The sequence below is a fragment of the Quercus robur genome, chromosome 3 (genome assembly GCF_932294415.1).
Source record: "Quercus robur chromosome 3, dhQueRobu3.1, whole genome shotgun sequence".
In the NCBI taxonomy this organism is placed as follows: Eukaryota; Viridiplantae; Streptophyta; class Magnoliopsida; order Fagales; family Fagaceae; genus Quercus; species Quercus robur.
This window is the reverse complement of record NC_065536.1, coordinates 49,014,321-49,034,858: the sequence shown is the minus strand read 5'-3', so window position 1 is coordinate 49,034,858 and position 20,538 is coordinate 49,014,321. Positions and strand designations below refer to the sequence as shown.

Sequence of the window (20,538 nt, the reverse complement as noted above, 5' to 3'; positions counted from 1 at the left end):
CCTCCAAATAAATTCCTCATTCAAGATTTCTACGCAACTGGAAGAACATCTTTTGCTATGTTCTACCACGGTGGTGGGAGAAACCAACCAGCCATCATAACTAAGCTACTGTGTTCCTGTAAAACAAAAGAGAGTATAGAAACACCAACAACCACTGCCAAACACAAAGAATTAACATAAACAAAGCACCCAATCCTTTACATTAAAGCAATGTTTATATGTATAAATCCAGAACTATTCCCAGTGGGTCATTTAGTGGCACACTACACAGCTTTAGGTCCCAACCCCTCATAGCTAGAGAGACTAATTACACAATGATGTGTGTGCGTATGTTGGATGGATATATTTATTGACTGTAGGATTTGATCTGGACTGTTAACAGTTATTCATCACATGGAGGAATCACACTGGAAACTGTCATAATTTTTTATCATTCTGCATTCCTATAAGTGAGCAACTATCATAGTTTTTTCTTCCTCTTAAAAGAAAATCAAATCGTAACCTAAGGAAATTAGGCACACCACACCTTCATCAGCATATCAGGATTCTCTTTATTTGCCTTGCTTCATGGTTCTGATTTAGTAAATCTATGAGTGTACATGAGTGCCACATAATTTATAAAGAAATCTTATATCCACAATATTTTCACAACAAATCATAAATTGCAGGTTGTTATTGGCAGACAAAAAATTAATTTTAGTAGTGTGTTTAAATTAGAACTAGTAATAACTTACTGTCTAAGATTTATTGTGAAATTTTTTTTTTTTTTAATATAAGATAAAAATTCTAGTCTAATCTAATATAAATGTATATGTGTGTGAAGCTCCCCCCTTGAGACTTGAATCCCAACCATTGCCCCTTACACTCCACAAGCACTTATACTTGTGGAATGACCACCGCACCAAAAAAGTGCAGTGGTATTGTGAAAATGTTATAGACGTAACACTTTTTTAATTTAAAATTTCATTCCACCAAATAACATTCATGGCAGACTCAAGTGTGACTCCAATCAGTTTGGTTAGCTTCAATGAGAACCAAATCACTCATAACATGGCAGATCCAGTGATCATATTTTTAACGTGTGTCATCCTTGAGGAGTGGCAATGTTAATCTTCTCTGTATTGTTCCAATTTCATTGAAAACACAAAGCCAGCACTTAAGGTTGGCGGATGGAGCCTGGGAAATCATGACTATTATTTGGAGCAATGTTTATATAAATAAATGGGACACAAAATTTGTCACAATTTTTCCACAATTAGTTAAGAGTGATTTGCCATGAGTGGTGGACAATTGTTATTACATAGACCTATCTTTTCTTTTTCTTTTTTCACTATCAACAAAATTGTGGCAAAAGTTGTCCCTAGACCATTTAAGAGTTCTTTGGTTAATATATAGGATTAAGAGTTCACATGAGATTCAACCAATCAAGTGATAATTCAATAATAATATCTTCTTTTGTGATTCCCCCATATATGTAATTCCAACCCACCTCCACCTCTCCACTATTTATCTATCTCCCATGAATAAGAACACATATTGCTCGTGATTACCGTAGGGAAATATGTAATGCCTCAAAATTAGTTTTGGAGGAGATCCAAATTATTGATTCTCAAAAAAAAAAAATTATTGAATTTCACAGCATTATTGGACGCACAATATTCGTTTCAAATGGCTTAGAGCAACCCAAAACTTAGGCTTTTCCTCCATTCTAATCTACGATATCCATTTCTTTTTTCCTCTTTTTTCCCCAAACAGAAAAAAAATTACCGAACATAAACCAAGATAATTACAAAAGAATGATACGAACAGTCCTGCCTAAAAGCATCTACCGTAACAAAAGGCTAAGCAATTGAGCTCAGAAACCCCTCAAACCCCATACGCAGAGCCCACATACCCAACTCAAGAGGCTTTCCCCTACAAACCCATTTGAAAGTTGAAACGAACCACTCTGATCCTTTCTCAACCTCCTAATCTCCTCAACTATATTGATCACCCGTAAGTATCCATTCCTCTTTCATGGCAAAGTCACCCGTAAGCAAACATTTTTAACCTACATCTTCCTTCAACTTCACAAGTGAATTCTATCTAGGATTAAGAGAAGTTAAATACAAAATCACATATTTTTCTTCAACTATCTATTTGAGAATCCAGACTTTGAATTTTCTCCCACAAATATGGCTGCAAAAATCATCATTTCATTCTTGCTTCAGAACAAATAAAAACCATACCCAATGCTCATTGGCACACAGCTGTAGAATCCAACACTTCATTGTTAGGAAATGGCAATGCCACAAAGTAGGAAATGGTGGCAAAATCAACCAGATTTACAAAGCCAACAGGAATTACATGGACCATAACCTTACATAATTAAGTTCAATTTTGCTCCAGGGGGTGAAAATTGTTCCAAATTTCCAATAATCTTACTGCTGAAAATGCTTCAACATCTTAAGAATCTGAGGTTTTCTCCTTTTAAGGACATCATGGGAAGGTAATGTGCAACTACTTTACGAGCTGGGATGGAAGGGGCTCATTTTAACTGAAATTTGAACCATATCAAGAGAGACTAATTCCACAGTATTGCACAAACCTGCGGTGGATAAATTCCTCGCCAAATCGCTAAAACTCTGGAAAGGTTGCTCTATCTACAGGATGGCAAGGGATCTTATATTTTCTTTCTGCATTCATATATGTAAAAAAAACTATCATCATATTTTCTTCCTCGTTCAAAAAGAAAATCATAATCTTAAATTATCTGAGGAAATATGGCACATCACACCTTCATCAGCATCATCAACATAATGAACATTTACAAGCAAATCTACTTCCAAGTTATAACCAAATTAACTTCTTTTTCATTTTTCTTTTTCTTTTTTTATCTTCAAGTTGTTGACAAATTTTGCGTAATTGATGTCCTCAGCTTTGTCAAAATAATTCTTCAGTAGCTTCTTAAAATGAATGCACCACTTCAGCTACAAAAACAACCAACTAAAGTAGAGCGTGATAGTAAGAACAAGCAATTGTACATATGAAACTTCTAGCCAAGAGAGTTTGATTGTACCTATGAAACTTATATCTATGCCCAAATGGAGCTCACACACTAAAACCACCTGCAGCGCCAGTGGCACCAATGAATTGTGAAGAGCTTAGATTGACATTGACTACCTATGAAAACACCATCAACTAGAACATCCCAAACGGATGTTTAGATAACATAAAAGTTTATATTAACCTTAGATGGTCACTTAATACTAAATATTGCTATGTTCTGTCACAGGGGTAGTGAAATGCATAAACTCCAAACATTAGTAAGTTTTTGAAGGCAAAGCAACAATTGAGACTATCTTGGGTGCTCACTCTGGCATCCTAAACAACCCCAAATCTCACAAAGGGTTTAACCTATACCCTGGACTCTCGAGTTCCTAGTGGGGGGGGCACTAATGGCTTTGTATTTTGGAAATTTCACAGTGTGGACCCAAGCAATGACAACCATCCAGCATTGGACAAGGACAAGCTATGGCAATGGCTTAGCCTATGGTCACTCTATGACATTCAAGGCAGAGTAACTCCATCCTTTAGTTTGCTTAATTTCAAATTTCAATGAAAGCCAAAGAAGTGATCATCTGTTTTACGGGCCAATGATCAATAATGTCATCGTTCCCTTTGTTTCTGTACTTAGGCCAAAAATGCAAATTGGGGTTATATTTTTGCTCTCATGTCATGATTACACAATAATTAGATAAAATTTTCGTAGTTTAACATTTGTAGCTTTACCAACGTTCTAAATTTAAAGAATTTTATCATTTTATGAGATTTAACAGCCAACTATATTACAACAGTGAAGAGAAGCTCTAACTCAGCAAATGTAATTCAACGAAAATCTGGAATATAATTGTGGTAATATCTAAGTCAACCACCAAAACTATAGCGAATCCAGAAGGTGTGAAATATTAATAAGCTTCAACAGTTCTAAAAAAAATTTCTATTTTAAAGCTTTAATATTGAAGTATAACGACTATCAAAGATTCAAACTCTCTCTAAAAGAATTATGAGCAGAAGTCTGGGCTAACCTGTTGAGCAAGACTCCAAAACGCATGTAAAGAAGCAGAAAGTGCAAAAAGAACGAAGAAGACAGTGAAGCAGAATTTACGCAAGGATTAGGGAAAGAAAAAAATTTGGACCATTTCTCGATTTATGCGTGTCATCCTTGCGCAGGGGCCATGCTAATCTTCTCTGTATCGTTCCAATTTTATCGGATGTCCCCGAAGGGACAAGCCTTGTACTCTCGCTCTTGCTTATAAACTTAGATAGCTTCGTGTAACTAGACAATGTGGGATCAGTTGGTTCCTAACTAGAAGGCCTAGCTTCGTGTAACTAGACAATTTTTCACATGTGTCAATCTAGGATGTTGAGTTTTTTTTTTTTTTTTTTTCTTTAAGTAATGGGATACATGCATGGGCACGCCCAATTTCCATAACTTGCTTCACTTGTGTAATTATGTGTGGTCGACGAAAAGTAATAGGTATATATGAGTAGAAAATGACCAGCACTCAAAGTTGCATGAGTAAGTAAATTATGAAATTAAACGTGTAATTAAATGTGTCGTTAGAATTATTCTTTAAGTAAATGATGGTTGTATACTAATGTTATTTTATTGAAGAGCAATGCTATATACACTAATAAAATCATAATATTTTTTGCAATAATTGAGTTTTCAAGATTTTATTAGTTCTTATTTAAATTTATTACTGACATCACTTTTTTACTTACTACTATCCATTTGTCATGTAAGTGAATGTGAAATTTTTTTGTGTTTATAGACTCTCTTTAATGGAAAATACAAAACCAACACTTGAAACAAGAGTAATTATCTAGGGGTTGGCAACTAGGATCTAAGGATACATTGTACGTGATTTTAGGCACTCATAATGATGTCGCAGAAATCTGAAGAAAACACACATGATGCTCTCTTTGATGGACAGAAATTAAATTGTTAGTTCCTAGGTTGTAAACCTTGAGTCCACGAGGGGTTCCTTAAATCCACAAGAAGATAAACTGGAATCCACTAGAGAAAAACTTTGTCATTTTATTGATAATAATCTGATCTGCCTCTGACAGCTACAAAACATATAAATACGTCTAAAACCCTAATTCACACTAATTACGTGATTAGGTAACAAAATACCAAAATTTACCAAAAATGGCAAATTTGAGTTAAATGCAAAATCATAAACTATTGACCTTAAGGATCGTCCCAAAACAAGCGAGACCTTATTCTAAATTTTGAGCAAAAAGTTATTAAGGAAACAAAAGTTACTATAAACAGCAAAATTGCAATTTTCGGGCCTAAATGAAGGAATTTGCCATTTCTAAGGGGTACCTTATGGCAAAGCCATAAGTATTACCAGAAGGCCATTTCACTTAACCCTACCAAATTTTATGCAATTCTAACTCTGAGACCCATGATTTCTATTAGTACATTTTTGCCTTGCATGATGATTTCAAGCACGCGTGAAAGTCTGGGAAGGCCATGGCGGTCTGTTCTACATCATATAAGAGTACAAATTCAGTGTATAGTATATATCAAAAAGTATAAAAACACAATTTCTATGATTTTAAAAAACTGAACGTTCAAAGAACTGAAAATGGGTCCAATTCTCAATTTTTACCAATTGAACATGTAGTTTTCACAATTGAACTATCGGTTTTTACCAGACCAGTTATGTTTCCGATTCCTAGTTAAAACAGTTCAATCGATCGGTCTGGTCCAGTTTCTAAACCATGAAAATTTTTGACATATTCTATTGAAGTAACTTATTATTGGACAATTACTTCTACATAAATTACTTGTATTCGATTATTTTTAACCAAATTTATATATATTTAAAAAATGAAGTGTAACATTTATTGTTACTGTGGGGGCCAATTAATTAGGAAGTATTGTTAAAAGCAGTATTAATTGGGCCTATGGCCCTATCCGAGGACATTAGACCATCCAAGGAGGCCCAAATAAGGCTATGAGGAGAATAAAGTTAAGAGAGGAGTAGAGACAATGTGAGATGGGTCCAATAAACGTCCGAAGACAAAAGCCTTCTCGGCAACGTGTGTCCGAAGTAAATCTGAGTGCCATATCATCACAGATTTACTTCAGAGTTACACCACAACTAAGGATGGGACATTGGACCAGGGATAAGAAAAGAAAGGTAAACAAATATCTTCAAAATCTACTACCTCCGCATTAAATTCCTTTCAACCAACTTTCTGACCACATTAATATGGAAATGATGCCTGAACAGTGATCAAGCAGCCTTACAGCTACTGGTTGATAGTTCTAGGAGGAGCTGGATAAGACAGGAAGGAGTCCCCTGAATCTAACCTACACGTGTATAGTAAGGATGACACCATGATTGCAATATATAACCCGGAAGAATGCACTGAGAGGGGAGATTGGAACTCTTGTACAATTTCTGTCTTGAAGAAAACCATATGAAACAAATAACTTAGTTTGTTTCGAGGATAAATTTGCTAATCTTATTTGTGTCAAACCGTCTTGAATCGTTAAGTATAATCGTTTTTCTTCTGGGATAAATCTAGTTCTTCTATCCACGCTCTACAAATTTATTGTATGGGCCGTTAGCGTTTGAGCCCAATCCGGTTTTGGGACCAATACAATTTCAGTCCTTACAGTTACTATACTCCAATTGAGCCACCTCATCCGCCACGTTATTGGTGACATCATTATTCTATTTCTTATTCATTTTTTACCTTTAATTTTTTTATAATATTGAATATATAAATATATTGACTTTACAAATTCATCTTAGGTAGTTTTAACTTTACATATAATTTCGCATTTACATTTCATCTACTTTAATTTATATTTATAACTGAAAATTAAAATTAATGAAGAATAAAAAATCATTTTTTTTTAAAATGGTCTTTAAAAAGGCATTTACAAGTCTTACTTAATCACTGATTGTTGAAAAGATAAAACCTAACAATTGCCCCACAAGAGGGGTCTGAATCAAGTGTGTTATAGATCTCCTACTAGATCAAGTTTGTACCTCTATTATCCTATTATTGACAAATTCACATGTGTTCCTTGATATAAGTATTTTTATTATTATTTTATTTACAATACTTAATGCTCTTTGTGGGGCCAGAGAATTCGTGGCCCAAGCCCATTCTACATTAGGGCCCAAGGCCTAAGCCGAGGAGAGCTATTGCCGAGGAAGCATAATGAAAGCCCAAGAAAGGCACAAGGACATGGCCGAGGATGATCTTATGCTCAGTACCTCACAAAACGCCTGAAGAAAAGGGCAGACTCAGTACGGGGGCAGGGCAAGGGAAAAAGCTGCCAATATCGTAATACAGAATCCTGCATCTGACAAGCCCATGCCCCAAACCATGCCATTTAAATTTTCCAGCGACCCCCAACCACTCTAAGTATGGGTTGACAGGACAGATCTGCACCCCGGAAAGCAAAACTTACACGTGGACCCTAAAAAGGGAAATGAACACTAGTATAAAAAGGAGAGAAAGCGAAGGAGAAGGGGATCCCCCCCCCCCCCCCCAGCAGGAGGAAAAACCCTGCAAAAGGGAGAAAAGGAAGGATGCAATGCTCCTCGGACTCTGTCCAAGGACTCAAATCCTGTAACCCACACTAATGGAAGGCTTAGCTAGTCAAGCCACATCCAACCATAGATAAGCTTCCATAGAAACCCTGATCAAACCGCTAACCTGTGACTAAGGTCCTGCCTTTCAAGCCCACTCTCTACAAATCATATTGTTAGGGCCCTTTACTTACGAGCCCAACGTCATTCTTGGGCCGTTAAATAATCGTGGTCTTACAATTGGCGCCGTCTATGGGAAAGGCATGCGCGTTGGCACAGGTGGCGGCGGAGTTGAGCCTCTGTCAAGCAAAGGTCTGCGAAGGGTCCTCCATTTTCAGCGACATGATGTTGTTGCTCCGACATAAATTTCCGCTAGGGGCTACGACTCGCAGTGCCAATGGCACGGGCAACTCTAGGGGCTTCTAACATTAAGCTAACTCCCCACACCTTGGTCGAGGGGCTAACCTTCGAAAAATAAATAAATAAATGAACAAATACAAGTTTTGGAAAGAACCAAGGCCTTGTATGGTCCTCGAACTCAAGCCTCTGGGGAAACCAACTACTTAGAAGAAAAATTACAAGTTTTTGACAAAACCAAGGCCTTGTATGGTCCTCGGACTCAAGCCTCTGGGGAAACCAACTACTTAGAAGAAAAACTACAAGTTTTGGACAGAACCAAGGCCTTGTATGGTCCTCGGACTCAAGCCTCTGGGGAAACCAACTACTTAGAAGAAAACTACAAGTTTTGGACAGAACCAAGGCCTTGTATGGTCCTCGGACTCAAGCCTCTGGGGAAACCAACCACTTAGAAGAAAATTACGAGTTTTGGCCAGAACCAAGGCCTTGTATGGTCCTCGGACTCAAGCCTCTAGGGAAACCACCTATTTAAGAGGAAAAATACAGGGTTTGGACACAACCTGGACGTTAAATGGTACTTAGAATCTACCCCGGAGAGGAGTTACCCATTGATAGTAGGGTTAATCCCTAGACTGAATGGGACCCCCAATCTACCCTCGGATCCTCAATACCAAAGGAACTGATGCGACTGTTATAGGGTCAGGTGTTATCAAAAAATACGGCCAATGCCCCTCACTGCTCGGCAACCCTCTCGGATGGTTTATTTAGAGTTTATCGTTCTCGGACGATCGCCTTGCATGCATTGCGGAGCACTCAGCTGTTATCTCGGTTAGTTTCATGAATTTAATCTACTGGGAGCTAGCATTATTATACTTGATAATGTCGATAAGTTCGAATTAGTAGGATTATGTTTCAAGGTTTCCTGCTCTAAGTATCATTAAAGAAAAATACACATATAGTATCCCATTCACAAAGTAGTGGTTGCAGAAAAGAAAAGTATTAAAAAGGAAACAGATCCATTTCTTATTAAGACAAAAAAACAGTACAGCGTACAATGAAAGAGCCGAAATAAGCTCATACTGAAACTAACTACATAAGCAGAAAGAAAAGGTACAGGGAAATGAGACAAAAACAGAGGAAGAGGCACAAGAAAGAGAGATGTAGCAGTTCCAGCACGTTGTCTACGGAAACCATTCCTCAATACTTTTACATGCCCATAACTCGGCAACATGGGGCTAGCTCCGTTGAAGAAAAGGTGCAAAGAGCCCAATTCGGGGCCAGCACCGTTGGAGAAAAGGTGCAGGGAGCCCAACTTGGGGCTAGCACCTTGGAAGAAAAGGTGCAGGGAGCCAAAAGTTGATGAGCCTCCATGTTAGCCACGCTTGCGATAGAGCAGACGACGTTGATGGCGGAAAATCTTGCTTCTAGCGCACCAAGAATCTGATGCGACCAGTACCTGCTTCGGATTTTAACTAAAAGAGGCAGAAATACCATTTCCCCCCTTGTCAAAACGGAGGATTATCTTGAATCTATGTCTCCCCTGTCCAGACCACACCACTTTGAGTCTCGGAAGGACCCGACGCCTCTGTGGCGGGTATAGTTCCTTTACCCCTACCCGCGCCTCAAACATACTGCACTAAGGGTGGATAACACTGGATATGGAGACTGTGATTATAGCTGAAGGGTTATGATTTTGAAGAGAGCCGAAGTGTTTATATATATATAAGGAGAATAACCTCCTACCCAACTTACATAAAAGGTAAAGTGGTGGCAATTAATTTGTGCGGCTTTCCAAGGAATGCTACGGACAAGGCAGAGTTGGCTCAATTTCCAACACCATCCGCAACCGTAAGATTTGAAGATCCTCGTGAAGGCGCGCCTCAGGTACCGAAACGTCAAAAGACTCTGCATGAATGAAAAATAAAGGGACGCCTCTTAATTTGGCACATCTCCCACGCAAATGGAGAAACTCAAACATCATCAAAACACAGAATTTGAGTGAGTCATGATGTGGGCCCAACATCATCAAAACCCTCCTCCCCAACTAAGAGTCGGGCAACAGGATTTTAAGGGGCTATTGTGGGGCCAGAGAATTCGTGGCCCAAGCCCATTCTACATTAGGGCCCAAGGCCTAAGCTGAGGAGAGCTATTGCCGAGGACGCATAATGAAAGCCCAAGAAAGGCACAAGGACATGGCCGAGGACAATCTTATGCTCAGTACCTCACAAAACGCCTGAAGAAAAGGGCAGACTCAGTACAGGGGCAGGGCAAGGGAAAAAGCTGCCAATATCATAATACAGAATCCTGCATCTGACAAGCCCATGCCCCAAACCATGCCATTTAACTTTTCTAGCGACCTCCAACCACTCTAAGTATGGGTTGACAGGACAGATCTGCACCTTGGAAAGCAAAACTTACACGTGGACACTAAAAAGGGAAATGAACACTAGTATAAAAGGGAGAGAAAGCGAAGGAGAAGGGGATCCCCCCCCCCCCCCCCCAACAGGAGGAAAAACCCCGCAAAAGGGAGAAAAGGAAGGATGCAATGCTCCTCGGACTCTGTCCGAGGACTCAAATCCTGTAACCCACACTAATGGAAGGCTTAGCTAGTCAAGCCAAATCCAACCATAGATAAGCTTCCATAGAAACCCCGATCAAACCTCTAACCTGTGACTAAGGTCCCGCCTTTCAAGCCCACTCTCTACAAATCATATTGTTAGGGCCCTTTACTTACGAGCCCAACGTCATTCTTGGGCCGTTAAATAATCGTGGCCTTACACTCTTAATCAATTGTGTTTTTGTTGACTCGATTTGGGAAAAAATCATATTATAATATGTCAAATTTTGTATTGTTGTCAAATTTTAGTTTATTTGGAAAACAATAGGATGGTGTGGACAATATAATGAAGAACAGTTTGTACAGTTGAAAAAGAAGGTATTTACAATTTTCTTTCACTATTTGTAAATATTTTGTTTAACAAATTAGCAGCAAATTATTACGTCTTTGTTAGATGATGTTTCAAGATGCTTGAGTATTAAGTATTTACGAATATTTTATATTGCTCTTCCTCTTCCTTATATTATTAGTGTATTCTCTGATATTTTTAAGAAAACAAATTTAATATTTTGGTTAAAATTATTTATTTATCTATTTATTATTCAAATGTTGGATTAAATGTTAGATTAGATTATGATAGTATTTACACAATACTTTTTCTTTTCTTTTTTAAATCTTTTTTTTTCAAAAAAAAAAATCTCAATTTTTTCCCATTGGAATTGTACTCTTGATTTTTTACTTATTTATATATTGTTAAGGAAAAAAGAGTTACAATCATCATGTATAAAGTTACTACCAGCATTTTCGCTCGGGAACAACCACATATTTCTATTGTGTGATTTCAAAGCCTTATTGAAACTTTTGAATTTGATTATGCATTAGATATTTGGCTTGATCACATCAGATCTAACATGTTCTATTTATTTGGGAGAATGAGTTTGACTTTGGTGTGGGGTTTTTTTTCCTTTTCTTTTTTTTTTTTTTAATTGTAGTTTTGTTAAGTTTTATTAAATTTTTTAGATACATTTTTTGGTGTTTTGGATGGTAGGGCAGAAAAAATTAGTTTTAAACTTTTACTAAAAAATTAAGGCCAGGGGGTTACCTTTTTTTTTTTCATATCTATATTCTCTGCTGAAAAATGAAGTCTAAGACAGGAGTTTCGTGGAAAATAGAAAAGCCCTATCTCGAATTTTAACCAATGACTTATGCCTATATTCTTAGTTTAAAGAGCGTGACTCTACCGTTTAGTTTAAGGGGCCCATTTGAATTCAATTAATGAATTAGTCCACTTTGAGTTTATTGCATTTAAAAAGACTTTCATGCCTCTATTACGACACAACAGAACTAAATGGTTCAAATGAAATCTAATGAGAAAAAAAATGGGAAGGTTGTACACCTAGTTTTCCTTGGATTGTAGTATTTTCGATAACATGCCTTTTGAATTCTTGAAAAAAAAAATTGTATTGTTTTCATTTTGGTACAACATAAATTATTTATATTATATTTGTTATTATTCCTATAATAAATGAAAATATGGATTATAAAATACATTATTATTTATTAAATTTGTCCAAATTGCAAAAAATAACTTTAATGAGACCACCTAAAAAAATTATCACACACAACAAGCGGCTTCACACTAGTTCTTGAACACCCTCATGGCTGACACTATAGTTTTTCCCCATTTGCCAGAAAAAGGAGGAAAATAGAAGATAACCTACCGCCACATCTTGTTAACTATAAAGGACCAGACTAACAGGATTTGAAAGTAGTTTCCAATTCCCATTGATTATGAAATTCCAGAAAAAAATAGTATGCTTTACTTGTATTCAATTTTCAATTTTCCATACCATTCAATTCATTTTCTTAAAATGAAAAGCAAAGCAGATTGTGGAAATATCTATAAGTAATCCAAGTTAAGACAACTGGGCAAAAAATGCCCAAGAGTAGATTTTTTCTAAACGTACACAGATCACCAAATTGCCATGCAAACCAATTTGATTCTGTGTACATTCAGAATTAACATTCAAGAAGCTTCATGAAAACATTTCTCAAGAATGAAATCGCACAATTGGGAATTCAATAAGTAACCAGCTTTCAATTGTCCAAATTCAATTATTAATACTCTCAATAGCCAAATTGAAGCAGATCTATTACAAAACACAATCACCATTATTATCACCAACAACTTCCACCTCAACAAATGTATATATCAAGGGAGGGAAAGAAACAGCACATGTTGAGAGAGAGAGAGAGAGAGAAAGGAGAGAGGAGTCAGAATCTCTAAAACTGAATTCATTCACTAAAAATTAATTTCAATACAAGAGGTCTGTAAAGGAAAGAAGCCTGTGTTGTAAACTGCAAACTTCTACTATAGCAACCAGGCCACCTCCAAAAAATAAGAAAAAATACAAAGCCCATCTTTGCAGATGTCATCAATGGAGGGAAAAAAAAAAGGATGAGGTCTGAAACTCTATAAAGAATTCATTCCTTGAAAAAAACTTTCAAGACAAGTTAATTTTAGTGTATTGCTCTAGCTGTTTGCTCTAACCAGAGAAGTAAAATTAAACTTGATAAGTGGCTTCTGGGCACCGTATGAAGCTGGTACTACATTAGAGGATGGTGCAGTAGGCTCAAGTTCCTCTACCCCTGCATCATTCCTGAAGATAGTAGAGCAATCTCTCCCTGTAGCCACTCCTTGCCGTACCCCTTCACTCTCGACCCTTGTTCCTTCACCAAAATTTTTTTGGACTTCACCCATTGATCGTGCATCATCTTGAAATCTGTCATGTACTTCAGAAGAACCTTGCTGGCACACAGATGGAGCAGGAACAATATCAGAAACAAGGATCACATCTGCGGTAGAGCTTGATGAACCACTGACAGAAGATGATGCTCCCACTGGTGGGCTAAATTTGAAAGACCCTTCATTTCCTAGACAACTTTGTGAACAATCCTCAATAGGACATCTTGCAGTGATTGAACTATCCTCTAATTTAGCTTCCACTGCCCAAGGTATATTCTTAGTCCCTGCCACAGAATCAAATTTTCTCAACTTATGGCATGTGATAGATTCATCTATTTTTCTCTTCTTTCCATCACCAGCTTCGTCAACTTCAGCAGCAGCACCATTTTCCCTGGCTTCTCTCTTTGGACGAGCAGGCCTAACTCCACCAGGAAAGACAAACAGCGGAATATTATTGCGTTTTATGTGACATACGCCAATCCACATCCCAGGCTTTTTATAGGTGTACATCCCCACCATGTTCTTAAATTCCTCAACAGTGAACCTTATATCAAACGGTCCACCTTCCTGAGCACAAACACCTGGTTTCCGCTGCAAGCCCATAAAATAACAACGATGGAATCGTTTGGATTTGTCCAAACATTCACCAGGATGTGGGTGGCACTGTAGCATCCCTCTTGTATCTTTCTCAATCTTTGAAGTCAGCAAACGAAGCCGAGATTCAACCCATCCTTGCCAATTCATTAAATCAACATCCTTCCGAGCAGTAATATCAATCTGCAGATAGTTCTTATATGCTTCAAAGAAAAGAAAACGCTCAAAAAGAGTATTCCAGCCAGTCACACTTGCATCCATTGCCTCACAAATATTGTTTCCCCTCTGAAATTCTTGCTGCATAATACACAGTGTACTTGAAGACACATTGTAACTGGAGTTGATGCAAGGATATACCGGTGTGATTATGGGCATTAAATCGTTCCCGTCTCTGAAATTTCTTCTAGGATCCCAAGACGGAAGCACCAAAGATCCTCCTTCAATGGGACATAGCAAAACAGGATTAGGCCACCGCCATTGGCTATACAGCTTGAAAAACCGAGAAACCAACAAACTAGGCAGTGCAGTTGGGTACAACTGGCATATCCGAGCAACCAGAATCGCCCAATTTATACCACCCAGAAACCCTGCAACATTCGAATAAACGCCACGCTGTTTAGCCCAATATTTTATGCATCTTAATGTCATCTGAAAATTCTGGACATTAGGAACCATATGCAAGATCTTATCAGTAACTCTAGACCCATTAAGACTACGCACACTCTTCTCATCCAAATCTTGCAGCAAAGTTGGCACAGAAAGATCGAAATCATCAGGAATAACCCACAACCACAACTTTGCATAAAGAAGATCAATGGAAACCCCATCGAACTTAAACCTCATGACAGGAACATAAGCATCAGGGACAGGATGCAACTCTTGTACTTCAGGCAACTCAGCCAGCATCCTCTGAAGCTCACCAAAGAAATCTTCCTCCCGAGTAACATGCCTCGGCCCAACACACAGCGTGTCAATATCTGCACCTGGGCCGTTCACACCCAACCGATAAGACCCAAATGTAAAGATAACAGCATTGGCCTCTTCCACCACCTCCTCATTATACCCCTTAGCCTCAGTAACCTTTTTGACCCATGCTTTCACAATTTGGTCCAACCTCCCCAGCACCTCCTGCCTTTTCAGAGATTCTTCACCACTCTCGTATAACCCTGCATCCTCCATAAACTTCTGTAATTCCCGGGTCCTATTCATATCCAATTCAGCAGGCTGAGCAGTTGAAATCGGTTCCCACATTCCAATCCTAGGTAGCGGCGGTGGCAGTTGATTCAATTTGGGCATTGCCATTATGAATGTCTCTCTTTACAATATTATAGTAACTAAAATTTACCCAAACAAGAAATAAGAAGAAGAAAAAAATACTGAATATCGAAAAAAATTTAACAGTCGGCAGAAAAATTCAATCAATATTCATTAATTTCATGAAAAAACACTGTGGCCACAACAATGTAATACAATTCGCTTGGCGTATATTCAAGAATTACAGACAAAATTAAAAACCCAGATACATATAAAAAGGGTACAACTATTATCAGTAGTCAAATTGATAGAAAAATTACAAAGAGATATAGAGGTATAATGAAAACCCTAAAAGTGGGTATGCTTCAAGAAATACAAAATTGGGGTTTGATTAATAGTAATAGTAAGCAATTTACAAGCACCTTTGGGGCTTTGGATCTCTCAAGGAAAGGGCTTTGGATCTCTCAAAGAAAGGAAACCCTAATTGACAAACAAACAAACAAAAATCCCTCTTTCGCTGTGACAACTTGGAGATCAGAAATTCTTGTTCGGCTTCGATTGAATTCTAGGGTTTCCGTTTGTGCTTGAGTTGGAGCGAGAACTCCAAGCGATCAAGGAAGATGGAGACGTCAGCCGATTGTTGCTCTTTCACGCAGAGAGAGAGAGAAATCTTTCTTCTTCTTCTTCGACTCAAATTCAGACTCAGAGAGAGAGAGAGAGAGAGAGAGAGAGATTTGCAAATTGAAAACTGAAAATGAGAACTCCGTTGGGTATTGGGAGTCTTTTTATTCTGATTGAGGTCGGTGGAAGTGGAATATCCCTCTTTTCACGTCAAATTAAAAAAATAAAAATCAAGGTCGGTGGAGTTAAATAATTTTTTTTTTTTTTTAAATCCTAGAAAACCCATTACAACAATCGTTCCCATTATTAATTAATAATTTCTAATAATTTAAGTAATTTTTTTAATAAAAATTTAGACGATTAAATTGGTTTATATTTTCTTCATTTATTAATCTATAGTATTATAATAATTTTAAATCTAATGTTTACTTATTAAAAAAGGGAGGGGAAAACTTTGAATTTTTTTTTAAAATAACAATAAATATTAAACAATTTAGTTAATTGTCATATTTCAAAACAATTTTGAAAAATAACATCTCGAGTATCTAAAACTCGAGTTCCAGATGGAACTCGAGTTTTTAAGTCTCGATTTGGAGGAAAAAAATTGCGCTGAAAATCGAGTTTTAGAGACTCGATTTCCATAAATTGCAAAAAACGCCGCTATATGGCTTTAAAACGTCACTATAGGGATTAAAAACGCTACTATAGGGCACCCTAAACCTGGTACTTACAAAAATTTTTTGCAAGAAAACGCCGCTATAGGAATTTAAAACGTCACTGTAAGGCTTAAAAACGCCACTATAGGTGAAATTTTTTGCATAAAACTCGAGTCTTAAAGACTCGAGATCTATGTGGCATTTTTCCACTCAGAACGCGAGTGTTTGAAGGTCGAGTTTTCTAAGTGGATCTCGATTTTTTGAAACTCGAGATGCTATTTTCCAAAATTGTTTCAAACGTTGTCTAACTTACAAAATAGAAAGGCTGAAGGAGGTTATTTTGCTCAAAACCTCGGAAAACTTTGGTAATAAGAATTGAAATTTTTGTGGCTCATTTTAGTCAAAATTGATTTAATTGAGTATAATTAAAGAACTTATTGTAGTAAAGTGAAACGTTTATATTTTTAATAAATTTATTAGAAGTGCTTTCAAATGTCTTTACAATAATGTGTATTTTAGTTAACTCAATTGATAAAATTTTTTATTAAATAAAAAATCTAGAATTCGACCCCACTTACACCAAAATTTACTTAGTATCTTGACTTAATAATAAAGAACAATCATCATGGAACAAACACCACATATTGTGAAATTCTATTGTACCTCGCAAAGAATTCTTTACAAAAAAATTATTAGCATTGGACTTTAAATATTATGGTTAAACTTGGTATATGTCATATTCATATATGTAATACTCCGACCCAACTTTATAATTAAATTATGTGTTTAAGTGGTTAATTATTATTTTTAAGCCACTTACTTTCTAAAATTAATATAAGAGTATTTAATAAACATATTATTTTATAATGCCATTAAATAAGAATTGTAAAGATTATAAATAATTGAATGGCTATTTGTATTATGTATATATACCAAGTAAGTACAAAACTATATTAAGTGGTTTAAGTTATTAAATACATAGTTGGTGTTTTAATTAAGCATGGTGCATAAGATAGTATAGTAGAAATTTCACCCACATGCAACCAATGGGAATTCAACACATAATGCCAAAGTTTCATGCATATTGACAAACCCAAAGACCAAGACTTGGTTGGCCATACAATCACCAAGCTCTACCTCACTTTTTCCTTGACTTTTCTTAAGACAAACATCCAAGAAACACACTTCCTCTCATTTTCCACGGGTTCAAGCAAATCAGAAATTTCAACACACTTTGCGCTCTTTTCTCTTAAGGAAAGAGCTAAGAAGCTCCCTTGAGTCTTTCTCTTGAGTCCATGGGTTCACACACACCAAAAGAAAGATAAGTCTCCATCTTAGTATAGTAGAAATTTCACCCACATGCAACCAATGGGAATTCAACACATAATGCCAAAGTTTCATGCATGTTGACAACCCCAAAGACCAAGACTTGGTTGGCCATACAATCACCAAGCTCTACCTCACTTTTTCCTTGACTTTTCTTAAGACAAACATCCAAGAAACACACTTCCTCTCATTTTCCACGGGTTCAAGCAAATCAGAAATTTCAACACACTTTGCACTCTTTTCTCTTAAGGAAAGAGCTAAGAAGCTCCCTTGAGTATTTCTCTTGAGTCCACGGGTTCACACACACCAAAAGAAAGATAAGTCTCCATCTTATCTCTTATTTGACTCTTTCAAAGCAACTACAACAATCAAGAACTCTCTCCCTTTTTCATTCCTACAGGTCCAACACCAAAAGAAGGAAAAACTCTTAACTCTTTTCTCTCTTTCAAACCTATGGGTTAGGCAGCAAGGAAAGATGTTTCTTTCAATTCTTCTTAAGCTTTTGTACCCAACTTGAAGCTAAAGTGATTCTAACTCCATCACTCCAAGGATCCATGTCCAGGTTAAGGGGATATGTAATTCTTTTAGTCTATTGTCCATATATATATATATATATATATATATATATATTGTGGGGCCTGAAATTTGGAATCCCGGCCCACTTCACATTAAGGGTCCAAAGCCCAAGCCGAGGAGCCCTACTGCCGAGGAGGTATGAGAAGAATCCCTTGATGGCCCAATAATACAGCCAAGGACAACCTCACGCTCAACGCCTCACAAAACGCCTGAAGAAAAGGACAAACTCAGTATAAGAGCAGTACAAGCTAGAAAGCTGCCAACACCATAACGTGGAGCCCAGCACCTGACAAGCCCATACCCCATACCATGCTATCCAGCTTTTCCCAACCACTCTGACGTGAAGATTGATAGGACGAGTAACTGCCCCAAACAAGGAGAAACTGACACGTAGATGAAGAAGGGAAATCGAATACTAGTATAAAAGGGAAAAAAGGAGGAAGGAGGAGGCCCTCAGAAAAAGAAGGAAGAAAAAGGAGGAGGAAGGGAGAAAAAAGAAGAGGAATGGTGAGAATGTAATGCTCCTCGGACTGATTCCGAGGAGTCAAACCTTTCAAACTACATTGATGCAAGGCTCAGCTATGCAATCCAAACTCATCTTTGTATGATCGCTCATGAAACCGGGACCAGACCGAAACCCAGCGCCCAAAGGCAGGCCTTTCCAAACCCACTCTCTACAAATCATATTATTCGGGCCCTTTACACACGAGCCCAACGTTATCCTTGGGTCGTTAAAAATCGTGTCCCTACAATTGGCGCCGTCTATGGGAAGGCTTGCGCATTGGCCCAGGTGGCGGTGGAGTCAACTCTCTAGCAAGTAGAGGTTCGCGGGGTTTCCTCCATCTCCGGCGACATGCAGTTGTTGCTCCGACATAAACTTCTGCTAGGGGCTACGCCCTGCAGTGCCAACGGCGCGGGCAGCTCTAGGGGCTTCCGGCCTCAAGCCAACTCTCTCCGCCATGGTCTAGGAGCTGACCTTCAAAAAACAAATAAATACAGAGAAAAAACTACTCAAAAAAAAACTACAAGTTTTGGACAAAACCAAGGCCTTGCATGGTCCTCGGACTCAACCCTATGGGGAAACCAAGTACAGAAAGAAAAAACTACAAGCTTTGGACAGAACCAAGGCCTTGCATGGTCCTCGGACTCAAGCCTATGGGGAAACCAAGTACTCAAAAGAAAAAACTACAAGTTTTGGACAGAACCAAGGCCTTGCATGGTCCTCGAACTCAAGCTTATGGGGAAACCAAGTACTCAAAAAAAAAACTACAAGTTTTGGACAGAACCAAGGCCTTGCATGGTCCTCGGACTCAAGCCTATGGGGAAACCAAGTACTCCAAAGAAAAACTACAAGTTTTGGACAGAACCAAGACCTTGCATGGTCCTCGGACTCAAGCCTATGGGGAAACCAAGTACAGAAAGAAAAAACTACAAGTTTTGGACAGAACCAAGGCCTTGCATGGTCCTTGGACTCAAGCCTATGGGGAAACCAAGTACTCAAAAAAAAAACTACAAGTTTTGGACAGAACCAAGGCCTTGCATGGTCCTCGGACTCAAGCCTATGGGGAAACCAAGTACAGAAAGAAAAAAACTACAAGTTTTGGACAGAACCAAGGTCTTGCATGGTCCTCGGACTCAAGCCTATGGGGAAACCAAGTACAGAAAGAAAAAACTACAAGTTTTGGACAGAACCAAGGCCTTGCATGGTCCTCGGACTCAAGCCTATGGGGAAACCAAGTACTCAAAAGAAAAAACTACAAGTTTTGGACAGAACTAAGGCCTTGCATGGTCCTCGGACTCAAGCCTATGGGGAAACCAAGTACTCCAAAGAAAAACTACAAGTTTTGAACAGAACCAAGGCCTTGCATGGTCCTCGGACTCAAGCCTATGGGGAAACCAAGTACTCAAAAAAAAAAAACTACAAGTTTTGGACAGAACCAAGGCCTTGCATGGTCCTCGGACTCAAGCCTATGGGGAAACCAAGTACTCAAAAGAAAAACTACAAGTTTTGGACAGAACCAAGGCCTTGCATGGTCCTCGGACTCAAGCCTATGGGGAAACCAAGTACTCCAAAGAAAAACTACAAGTTTTGGACAGAACCAAGGCCTTGCATGGTCCTCGGACTCAAGCCTATGGGGAAACCAAGTACTTAGAAGAGACAATACGAGGATTGGACACAACCTGGACGTTATATGACCCTTAGAATCTACCCCGCAAAAGAGTTCCCCATTGATAAGTGAG

The 20,538-nt window shown here is 38.0% G+C and overlaps 2 protein-coding genes and 2 non-coding genes across 4 annotated transcripts in view; 1 reads left to right on the top strand and 3 right to left on the bottom strand.

The window, feature by feature from the left end:
* Nucleotides 1-20,538, top strand: part of LOC126718175 (probable leucine-rich repeat receptor-like protein kinase At1g35710) — an 86,648-nt gene that overhangs the window by 19,799 nt on the left and 46,311 nt on the right. The gene's annotated exons all lie outside the window — the stretch shown is intronic.
* On the bottom strand, nucleotides 1,054-1,156 carry LOC126720158 (U6 spliceosomal RNA). Its single transcript, XR_007653312.1, has one exon. It is a non-coding gene; the product is annotated as a U6 spliceosomal RNA (small nuclear RNA).
* On the bottom strand, nucleotides 4,167-4,269 carry LOC126720149 (U6 spliceosomal RNA). Its single transcript, XR_007653303.1, has one exon. It is a non-coding gene; the product is annotated as a U6 spliceosomal RNA (small nuclear RNA).
* Nucleotides 12,802-20,538, bottom strand: part of LOC126718176 (nuclear poly(A) polymerase 1-like) — a 77,912-nt gene continuing 70,175 nt past the window's right edge. The window contains exon 2 of the mRNA XM_050420262.1: nucleotides 12,802-15,126. Coding sequence (XP_050276219.1) covers nucleotides 13,058-15,126 — 2,069 coding nt within the window. The 3' untranslated portion in view covers nucleotides 12,802-13,057. The remainder of the gene's footprint in view (nucleotides 15,127-20,538) is intronic.